Source organism: Schistocerca nitens, chromosome 7 (genome assembly GCF_023898315.1).
Source record: "Schistocerca nitens isolate TAMUIC-IGC-003100 chromosome 7, iqSchNite1.1, whole genome shotgun sequence".
In the NCBI taxonomy this organism is placed as follows: domain Eukaryota; kingdom Metazoa; phylum Arthropoda; class Insecta; order Orthoptera; family Acrididae; genus Schistocerca; species Schistocerca nitens.
Window position 1 is genome coordinate 282,135,357 of NC_064620.1, and position 12,193 is coordinate 282,147,549.

General features: G+C 40.0%; 1 protein-coding gene across 1 annotated transcript in view; it reads right to left on the minus strand.

Moving 5' to 3' along the window:
• Positions 1-12,193, minus strand: part of LOC126195573 (ninein-like protein) — a 143,946-nt gene that overhangs the window by 61,556 nt on the left and 70,197 nt on the right. Inside the window, exons 11-12 of the mRNA XM_049934199.1 lie at positions 3,138-3,391; positions 738-838 (exon numbers count right to left, since the gene is read on the minus strand). Of these exons, the coding sequence (XP_049790156.1) occupies positions 738-838; positions 3,138-3,391 (355 nt within the window). The remainder of the gene's footprint in view (positions 1-737; positions 839-3,137; positions 3,392-12,193) is intronic.

The following is a 12,193-nucleotide window of genomic DNA, read 5'->3' on the forward strand; positions in this document are numbered from 1 at the left end:
TGAACAAATTCAGAGATGCAATGCTAGAACTGCAAGATGTTGGTATGGCCCATATTTAACAGCACTTGGAAATCTAATCTTTACTGGTGATTTTTTTTTAAGAACTGTGTCATACTGCTTTAGGAAACTGATGCCTGGACACTCCTATAAGTATGAATAGAACTGGAAAAGTCCAAACCACAAGGTTCCTTTGTTAAATGGAAATATTTGGTAGAGGGACACATGAGGTAAATTTAGAGAAGTCTGTCAATAAATAGGGACCATGAGGATAAAATACAAAAGCTTCGGCCACATAAAGTACCTTTTTTATCTTACCTGATACACAAACAGAATACAATAGTCATTGTTAGGTTACCTTATAACACAAATATCATAACCAACATTAGTCATTAATTTATGCTAATTACTGTTAAAAAGTGTAGAGTAGAAAACTTAGTGTCCTACACTTTGCCTTTAACTGCACAACCAGGCTTAAACTTCTGCCATTTCTGTCATAGAAAATGTAACTTAGTTGTTCTGTCTAGAAAACAGCTAAGAAGTAGTGAATAAAATAGTGAATTTCAATGCTAGATCTTTATTGTGCTGATGAAGTTGTAAATATTATAATTACTACATATACACATTTTGTGCTTCATGTTGCAGATTCACTTGTGTTAGTATCAACACCAATGATGATGAATATTAGCATACAGGTCATCAGAAAATAGGCAAACAGGTAGCTCAAACTTTTGACTCACCCTATACAGTGCAGGATTTGAATCCAAAGACTCTGGTTCATCCACATCAATGTCAGCATCCACAATGCACTGACTCTTAGCAGAAGGATGTATCTGAAGGCCTGAAATTGTCAAGATATACGTGAAGTATATAATTTGTGTACAGAAAGGAAGTTTATTTTGGGGCACATTAATAACCACCAGAAAACTATGTAGGAACAGAATGTTCCACACATTCAATAGCCATGTAGTGTGATTTTCATATGGAAGTAGCCTAATAAACATCATACCATACTTACAATTTATTTTTCATTCAGTTTCATCTGCGATTGCATATGCATCTAAAAATAAAAGTAAATACTAAAGACTTTTCCCAAACAAATAACCTGGCAATATAGAAAGTCTACACATTGTATCATCACTGGAAGTGTTGCCTCCTGCTTTGTTTCTTCTCCCGACACAGCAAATGCATACTGCAATTGTTTATTATTTTTGTCACTGCAGCTTATTTGTGAAGCTGCATGTCTTATGTTCCATATCTATTAATTGACACCTGTTTCAGTAACAAAAGGCTACCACAATTAAGCAGGCCTTTTACTTTTGTGACTCAGAGATTAAATACTATTACCTCTCAAAGGCCCTTTCCATCTTATGCAGTTATGCATGATGATAATTTAAACATTATTATTTCTCCAAAAGTATCTGCCTTATGTCATTGACTGTTACAAGATAGAACATATCTCACTGATGAATGTTACAACAGTATTAATAACTACTACAATTCAATAATAAATGACTGAAGGAAATATCAATTTCTGTGTGAATAAAATTATATGATCTAAAGCAACAAGTACCTATGAAAACTCTTGTCACAAGCAGAAACTATCTACAATCAAGCACAATATTGACACTGTTAAGGAATACATAGATATTTGAAGCTCAACAGTTTATGTGATATATCCCATACATCTAATTTTTTTAGTAACAAATATACCTTTTTTTAGAATTATTATTAATTACCCATAAGAAAATGACAAAAATTTAAACAGCATACAATCTATTCACTTTCCATTTAACCTCTATTCGCCTTTGAGAAAAAAAAAAAAAAATTTCCCACACCACCGCCTCTGTTCGTCAGTCTCTGGTGCACTGTCACATGCACTAATGAGCTTTCTTTAATTGCCTGAAGAGATGGCAGTCCAATGGGGCCAGATCTTCTGAAGTGTGTGGCTTCTCACCCACATTCTATGATCTAATCAATGGTATGCTCGCATGCTCACCTATTTATTGTGTGCCATCATCATATAAAATCACTAGATGTTTTGGTGGGAGAATTTGATGAAAATACACTTCAAGTTTCTTAATGCTGCTGCTGCACTATGCAGAAATGAGTCTTTCGATTCACACTATGAGTTTTTCCATTTCATTATCTTTTCCATTTGTGTTCACAGGAATGAACCTGCCTCTCACTTGTTTTCACAATGTTCACTAAGAGTTCCTCTCTTGTGATATAGAAATGATGCAACTCACTGGTGGCTATTTTCAATTAAAATCTTCTCCACTATATGTCAGTTACATAACATGTGTAAGAGCACGTTTCTGACACAGGAATGACGCCATATGGAAATTTGGGGCTGGCTGTGAGTCATGCGTGGATAGCCAAAGCAGATACGGCAACTGCTTGTGTAAAGTGAGAAATCCAGGTTGGAGTCCCGGTCCAGCACAAATTTTCATTGTCATCATTCCCTTATAGAGCTGATGATTGTTCATGTACTTTCCCCTTATGTATTTATCCTGATCAGTCATCATTTATGACACGATACCTCCATGAACAAACCTTTCAGAAGATTATTTTGTAAAAAGTCATAATGAAACCCCCTTAGTGGTGGAACACACAGCTACACACTTTCGTCAGTTGTTATGCAGTGGTTGTATGAAAGATGTACTGGATACCTGGTGCAGTCACTATATCACTGGGTTAGCTATTAAGCTTTAGAGTAGCCAATGGTATTCAGTGTGTAGCTTCATTACAGCAATAAACTCAATGCCTATTTGTTTTGACATCCCCTTCAGTATTCTACAAGATATTCTTCAGCCTTTCACAAATTTGGATCAGTATTTGATTTCAGAATTGAATAATCACAGTCTATTAATGTTAGTCATTTTCTCAAATACTACAGTACGACTGCATGAAGTCGGAACATATTGATATTTTCAAAGACTGTGTAAGAAGACTGAGCATCAAAACCAAAATCAAATGTGTTCCTTTATTACTGTGTTTTATGAGGTTAAAAATGTGAAATTACTTTCTGTTCATCCCTTCAATAATATACTAACACTACCAGGGTGAAAAGATTTATTGCCTGACCACAGTATACATCTGACACAAGTTTTGTAACCAGTAACTAACAAAAGCCTTACCCTGCATGTTCATGACATCATCCACAACATCAGTATGGTTGCTTACAACAGGCGTACAGCGCCGTACTTTTCCAAGGCGAGGACTATCATCCTCAGGGTTTTCTTCCTGAGGTATAATCAGAGCACTTTCTCCCCTTCTTTTAACTCCTCCACCCACTGCTGCCGACCCCACCTCATCAGTAACAGTTTCACTGTTATTCTCTGTGCCAGCCTGGTGCTGTGGTGGTGGTGGTGGTGGTGGTGGTGGTGGTGACCTTAAATTAGTAATCAAGATACATTTTATTTCAATTACAATCACATACTTTAAGAACTCAACATAGTGTATGCAGAAAATATTTTAACAAAATTAAAATAATTTAAATACAAAGTAATTAAAAAGTTTATGATTGTGGTTACTTGCTTTAGAATGTTTACTGTAAAATCTTGAAAACAGTACTACCCAGCCATATAAATCTGCTTTTCTATTGTGTACTGTATTTGAATTTTATATTCACCACACATAAAGCATTAAAGTAATGGTGTTCTTGTCAGTTAAGTACATATTCTGACTTCTCTTAGATGAGTCTGTTATTCATATGTGAAATCTAGATAAAACATTTTGCAATACACAAATTTCATACAAAGTAGGTCTGTTTATTGGCACTAAAAACACTTTCCTTTTGGGGTCTCTCCCAATCGAGAATACTGTGCACTTTGAGAAGACATCCTGGCTGACAAACTATGTATCATGGCTATAAAAACCAGACAAACTGTTTAGTGACAAATATTCACCACATAACACATGTATCTCAAGTAGCAAATATTTTGCGATAAATGTGAATATAGATGCAAATTCTGCCTCAAAATGTGAAAACCTGAAGTTACCTAATGGACATTATTTTATAGTGAATTGTATTCAGATGAACTATTTTTGTCAGGAATAGTTTGGAATAACTTTACCTTCTGTACAGAAATGTTAAAAAGTAACTAATTTTCAGTTACTGGTATTGCACATCATCTAGCAAAGACCAATCTTCAAAATAAAAAGTGGATGAACACAACAAAGTATCAGTGTGTTTGATGCTCTGGTGCCATGCCAATATGTGGGTGGTTGAATGGTCTGTATAAGATACACACTGTGTAATGCAATGTAGTACTCACCTGTGGGCCTAGTATCTCCCTGAAGAAAGAAATGGATATGTCTGCTTGCTCTTTTAAGTTCAAGATTTGGTATAATGGAGACATTTTAATGTTGTTGGTTTAGATGGTGGGTCTTTTGAACTTTGGTTGCATTAAATGCCTGTAGATGTTGGGCCTGAACAATTTTTTTTCATATCTCATTTATGATACTGTGAACCTCAGTAAGCTTTGTGTTGTGTGTTGTTCATTGTTTTCTTTTCTTATTTTGAAATTAGTGAAGAGACTAATCCTGGTCCACCATGGGACTGGATTACGACCCTCCTAACACCAGAAGGGATCGGTGATCTTTGTGACCACGTGTTAGATCTGCTTCCACAGAAATACAGAACGCAAAGTAGTCATCTGCCCTTGTTTCCCTATACCGCTCCTCTCCCCTCTGACAGTCATAATTCCAGTTTGTTTACTGTCAGGGTTGACTTCTTGTATATGATGTACACACACACACACACACACACACACACACACACACACACACACACACACAAACAAACAAACTCTATAGCGACTCAAAAATAAAACCTGCCAATGTATTTTGACTACACCAAAATTCTTCCTCTAATGTACAAACAGAGTTATTTTCAGTTCTACTTGTCTGCTAGGTGACTCATTGGTTCTATCTGTAGTGTTGACAAGTATGAAGTATGGGGTGCATGGCTACAAATGCCCTCAAAGGTTGAAACCAATATTCTGACAACAACCTTTTAAATTTGAACAACTAGTCTCTCTCCCCCCCCCCCCCCCCTCTCTCTCTCTCTCTCTCTCTCTCTCTCTCACACACACACACACACAAACAAATTGAATTTCAGTAAAAACAGATGTGAATTTTACCAAAAATAGATGCTACTTTTCAAGCCCCTATATATAGTGTGTGTGTGTGTGTTTCTTCAGGTATTCTAAAATCATTGTACAATGTTCCCCACCTTCCTCAAGAACTGCTTCTGAGCAAACTATATGAAGTACAGCACCATGCCTAAAAATTTCTTGATTAATAGATCTTGAAGACATCACCAAATTACACCTCTGAGAAAATTTACATCTCTATGCTCCCTTTTTTGAAAGTTATAACTTTTCAATATTATTAAAACAAACAACAGTAATTCACTAGCACTGCCTGTTTTGATTTATGTTGTCATGCATTGTACGTAAGTATGCACTATTATTTCAAAATAACTACACAGTATACATTAACAACTACTATAAAGAATCAAACCAACCTCAGAATAAGCTGAATAATACTGGAACAGCTGAAAATTTACTGCATATATTCATGATGGTTAGACAATTTTATGGCATTGTTGGTGCAGCTAAGTGTTAACTAATAATGTTATCGTGTTCAGCCAACTCAACAAAAAGAGCACACAAAATATGAACACTCATGTAGCAGAAATGACAATTTTTTTTAATGTAAACAGAAGAAAGAAAAAGATATTCTGGAAGCACTTGAGACCAGTTTTCTGTATTAGATTAGCACTAGTGAAGAGTTGTTCCTGTTTGCAAGGAAGTTCCAGCTCACTGTCACTTTCACAGAATGTCGCAAGGAATATCAAGAAAAAACTCAACTGCTAATGCCAAAAAACAGCACCTCTGGTGGCTGGTGCATCAGGTCTTTAACAGCTGTGGTGAACGCAATACTAGACAATGTACACTGCAACATCAGACCCATTGGTGGATGTGGAGAGTCATCTAAAAATCTTGCAGGGAAGTGCACTCAGCATCCAGAGGGTGTTCACTGTTCAGGTAGTGAGTTTGCTTCAAATGGTTGCACTTGTGTTAGGGGCAGAGGCTGGTTTTGCGGTGTGAATGTTGGCAGTACTTCTGGGAACTTGTATCCAGGTTTGGTTGGTTGGTTGGTTGGGTTGCGGTATAAAGGGACCACACTACAGGGTCATCAGTCCCTTTTTCCTGATACAAACAAGGCTCAAGGTAAAACAACAGCCAAATTAAGTTTTATGAAAGTAAAAGGGGGGGGGGGGGGGAGAAGGAATGGGGAACAACACCCAAGGAGAAAACAAAAGAAATGAACAAAACAGGAAAAATGTACACCACAAGGAAGCAAGGTATTAAAACCATAGAGCAGATGGTCTGGGCTGGCCAATCACGAGAATAAAAGAGAATGAGTCAGCCACTCTGAAACACACAAAAACGTCCATCCCAAAAAGACAAGGCGAGATGAACACACGTAGGGAAAAGAGAAAAACCAAGACAAACAAATGCAAAGAAAGAGACAGAGAGTTAAAATGGAGGGAGGGTGGACGCCTCTGAGAGAAGACCAGACGCCCACCCTGGTACGATAAAAAACCCCCTCATGAATACAATGTATCCATCTAAATCTGCTGTTAAGGCATTGTCTCCAAACACTGTAGGTAGCATGCTGGAAAGGTTAAAAATCTGCCACAGAGCGGTTAAAACTGAGCAGTCTAACAAGGTGTGGATGACAGTCATAAGGGAGCCACAGTGACACTGAGGTGATTCCTCTTGACAGAGGAGGTGACCATGTGTTTGTCAATTATGGCCGATGTGAAGCTGGCAAAGGATATCAGATTCCCTGCAAGTGGTTTGCATGGAGGACTGCTACACAATTGTTGTCTACTTGATAACACGGAATTTATTTCATGTACTCAAGGTGCGCCATTCAGTATCCCAGATCGCGAAAACTTTGCGGCGGAAGACCGATTGCAAATCGGTCTCCGGCAGGCCAATCTCCAGAGATGGTTTACTGGTAGCCTGTTTGGCCAGGTGGTCAGCAAGTTCATTCCCCGTGTCCCGACATGTCCTGGGGTCTAAATGAAGGTCACTGAAAGTCCACTATCGCAGAGAGAATAAAGAGACTCCTGGATAGTTTTTACCACAGGCTGTCTACAGAAGCACTGGTTGAGAGCTTGTAGGCTGCTTAAGGAGGGACGCCCCTCAACGGGCTGCATTTTTAGCATTATCTTCACCCTCATAGTGCAACTGATCTATAAATGAGAGATAGCTCAAAATTATTACACACAATTAGGGTCATTAGTCAAAGCAATTCGCAAAAAATCATTGAGATATTTATTATACTTTGGTACCGACAACAATATTTATAATAGTATAAAAAACGGAACACTATTTCACTGCGATACCATTTTCTTTGCAACCACTGACTGCACAGCTTGGAAAAAGTGTCAGAGTACAGATTCAGATAAGTGTTTTATGCCTCCAGTTTCCTTCCCTGATGCTGATCTGTGAAAAAGACAAGCAATTTATTTTATTACAACAAAAATATTAAAAATGTAGCTCAATTATAACTGATGTCATCATGTTATACATTGTTCAGGAAATAGTACGCAAGGGAGGTAGAGGAGGTCATTCTAAATATCTGTACCAATTTTTGTGACTTTAACTTCAGTCATTAAGAAGAAAAATGTACCTGAATAACGAAAAATCGAGTTTTCAGTAAATTGCAAAAGAAGATTTACAGATTTATTAACTTACCACTATACTCGCTTAGAACATTCCAGCGGCATACTCCAGTTGTCCTCCTGTTTCCTTATCCTTCACGCTCTCTCTCTCTTCATTCTTTTCTTTATCCTTTACTCCTTGGCAGCAGCTTCTACAGCTGTCTCTGCTTCAGCTACCCACCACTTATCAATAGCAGTTAGAGCTGGAGCCATATTCCTTTCCATCTGGATGTTAAATTTCTTCATGACATTGATTCTTGAAATTTCACCATCATTGAATGTTGTTATTGCACCCAGTACACCAATTTTCAGCGCTGTCATCCCGACAAATACAGTTTTGGGTATTCTCTCCCATATACAGCTGTTGAAGCTTTCATTTGCATTCCATGAGAGACCATGCATACATTTCCTACGTAGAGTTTTATTTACCAGATCCCTATATATAGGCCTAATTGCATATGTTACAAGTGGTAAGAAATGCTTGTGGGTATATTGTATGCCTGTAGCATTGCTCAACCAGTACTCGCACCACGAATCTTCCCCTTTTGGACACAAACCATGCTGTGGAGTTTCATCTGTTGACACACTATGAAACCATGTTGCCCAAACAGCTTGTCTAATGTTCTCAAAATCTCCTACATTGCTCCTTATTGCTGGTCCATAATATTGAGTCAAAGAATCAATTTCAATTTTTGTAAGATGACCTGGGTCCACTTATGTCTTTTCTGTCTGACAGTTTTTTTCCACTGAAGTCGTTACATAATTTTCTCAGCCGAGCTCACATTTTTTTTTTTTTTTTTTTTTTTTTTTTTGTACATGCCCAACACATTCAAGTTTTTCTATCAGTGTATTCCCATATGGTCTGTCATTAACAACAGTAGTGTGTCCTTTACAGTCTCCATCCCAAAGGTAGCCTACATACCTCACACCATGGCTGACCTCTGATCTTCTAGAAGTGTTTAGAACTCCTTTCGTTTCCATGTTTCCACTTGGCCCATCATAGTTCTTTTCACAAACATGGGTGCCAATAAATTTACAACAACAACCCTGGCAGAGCTTTGTTAGACATTCATAATCTAGTATCTTACCAGTTTCAATAAATGTGGCAGTTACAACCCCATTCAGAGAAGTATGAGCTCTCTTCTGCCAAGATCCATAAAATGCTGCTACAATGTCTGTATTCTCAGACAAGACTACTGCTTCTTCTGCTGCTCTTTTCGTTGAATGTTCACTTACTCCACATAAAGCATTATGTATTAATTTATTGTATCTGTCAAATCTCAGTGGAGGTGGAGGCAAATCCATCACTGCACAAAAAGTCCGGGCAGCTCTCCTTCCCCTTCCAATACAAAGCTGAATATTTACAATGTAATGTCAACTCTCAGTTACTGGCGATGTCATAGTATCACTGTGCCTCTTACACGAGTTACAGGCAATCACTAACCAACTTGAAAGACCCTTCCTTGCTGAAATATCCTCAGAAATGTCAATACTATCTTCACAATTGCAGTACTAACATTTCACAGCACTCTTCAAAAGTCTAGACAGCATATTTAGGTTCACAATAACATTTCCGTTGTTATTGCTGCTCATAATACTACTAGGCTTGTCCTTATTACATTAACTGCCTGCAGACACAGTTGCCGTGGGCCACTTTTGAAGCAACTGATGCATATTAGTCGGCTGTGTTTGGAACTGGTTGGCGCAAAATTTTCATTTGGGGCTAAATTTCTTTAATCTCGGCATTTGTAGCACAGGAAACACACACACACACACACACACACACACACACACACACACACACACACACAGAAACAAAATAGACATGCCTGTAGTTTGGTTTCGGAAGTCAGTGCCTTCTAGAATACAACTGTGTTAACGATCCGTAACTAACGACGGAGAAAACAGAAGAATAAAATAATGCATCACGTATTCTGATGCCTTTCAAACTGACAGATGGGCATGGCTCCTGTGCAACACTATGTTCAACCTCAATTTTAGGATGAACGGAAAATGATAATGCCCATAAACTATACATTTTTGAAATCAGCATGAAATGCTCTTTTCTATAGACCAAGAATATCTTTTTTTCTAATTTTTGGTCATTTTCACGAGCATGTCCCCTTAAGGAGTCACTACAGATGATGATGGACTCACCAGAGCAGGTGCAGCTATGCTCAAGAGCATGATAGATGGCACCAACTCTACACTGAAAACACTGCAGCCATCTGGCAAGGAGCACTGTTCAGTATGGCCAACGGTGAGCGTAAGCTAAGCCAACAAGACCGTCGACCATTGATCCAATTGTGTAGATTATTTCTGAGCTCTCAAACTCACTGAGAAGACAGAGCAATTGCCGGCAGAGGGCCTCAGGTGGAACTGAGTCTTTGGGGATTTGCAATAGGTCCAGCCAAAGCTGTGACCGAGGTATGGACCATGAAGGTGCACAGAAGTGGACCCCCAGGAAAGGTGCTAAGGGGAAAGCATTGAGTTCATTAGGAAGTGACCGGACACGAACAGCGAAGGGATATCCAGTTCTGGGCTGCCGTTGCGGGAGATGGATCGCTGTGTTAGCAAAAAGGAGACGCTAATTTGGATGGTGAGGCAAACTCTGATTGTGGGTGGTATAATTTGCAAGCAATACCTGCCACCACAGCTGCAATGGAGGAATGCCAGTTTCCACACAGAGGCTATTAACAGGGTTCGTTTGGAAGACTCCCGTCGTGAGACGAACTCCACAGTGGTGGATAGGGTCCAGCAGATGCAGTACAGAGGGCAATGCTGAACCACACACAACGCCCCCTTAATCAATATGGGACTGTACGAGGGCTTTGTACAGCTGCAGCAGTCTAGGACAATCCGCATCCCCATCGATGTGGCTCAGGCATCAAATAATATTAAGGTGTTGCCATCACTTGTCGTTAAGCTGACGAAGAGGGGAAGCCAAGTTAAGCAGGCGTTGAAGACCAGTCCCAAAATGTGGTAAGTCTCCATTATATCTAGAAGTTGGTCGCTGAGGTAAAGTTCTGGATGGGGCTGGATGGTACGACAATGACAGAAGTGCATTACACAAATTTTGGCAGCTGAAAACTGAAAGCCGTGACTGAGGGCCCATGACTGCGCCTTCTGTATAGCTCCCTGCAGCCAGTGTTCAGATGCAACAATAGAAGAGCAGCAGAAGGAAATACAAAAATCATCAGCATATAGGAGAAGATACTGATGATCCTACTGCTAATGTGAGACAATTGACAGCAACTGAAAAGAGTGGGACACTCTGCCCTGCGAGACCCCTTTCTCTTGCATATGGGGTGCACTGTGGGAAGAACCGATGCGAACTCTGAAAGTACGGAGTGACAAAAAGTTCCGTATAAAAATTGGGAGCAGGCCCCAGAACCCCCACTCATGCAGAGTAGTGAGGATGTGGTGTCGCCAAGTGGTGTCATAGGCCTTTGTCAGGTTGAAAAAGACATCAATAAGGTATTGTCACTGGGAAAAGGCCAATCGAATGGCAGACTCCAGATGCACCAAGTTGTCAATGGTGGAGCATCTATGGCGAAAACCACACTGGGATGGAGCCAGAAGGCCCCGAGATTCAAGAAGCCAACACAACGGATGGCTCACCATATATTCAAGCAGTTTGCATAGAATGTTGGTGAGGCTGATAGGACAATAGCTATCAACATCTAGTGGGTTCTTCCTGGACTTTAGCACTGAAATGATGATACTTTCCCACCACTGCGATGGAAATCTGTCATCGCTCCAGATTCGCTTGAAGACGGCAAAGTGGTGGCATTGGGTATCCACTGACAGATGTTTCAGCATTTGCGAATGGATGCGGTCTGGGCCAGGGGTGTTTCAGGAGCACTATAAGGCTCAGGACAGCGTGGAGCAAAAGATAGGTGTTGTCGTTCCACCCTCTGTTTGAGGAGATGAAAGGCGGGGTGGTAATTTTCTGATGTAGAGATGTGAGCATAATGCTCAGCAAGACACACTGCAATTACGTCTCAATTGGCAGATACAGCTCCATTTGTGGAAATTTTGGATACACCTGTAGGGGGGGTCTGATAGCTGTAAAGTCGGCGAAGCTTGGTCCACACATAGGAGGGGTAGGTTCATGTTTCAATGGTGGGAACAAAGCGTTCTCAACATTCCTGCTTCCTTCGTTTGATGAGGAGGCAAACCTGGGCACAGAGCCGTTTGAAGGCAATAAGGTTCTCCAGAGAGGGGTGGCACTTATGACGTTGGAGGACCTGCCTGTGGTCCCTAATGGCCGCAGTGATTTCCAGCGACCACCAAGGCACTGACTTCTGCCGGGGGCAACTGGAGGAACAAGGGATTGCCGATTCAGCTGTGGCAATAATGGTATTAGCAATGGTGTGAATTACCTCACTGATGGTGGCATACAACGGAGATTCAATGGTGGTAGCGGAGGTGAAAGTGTCCCAGTTA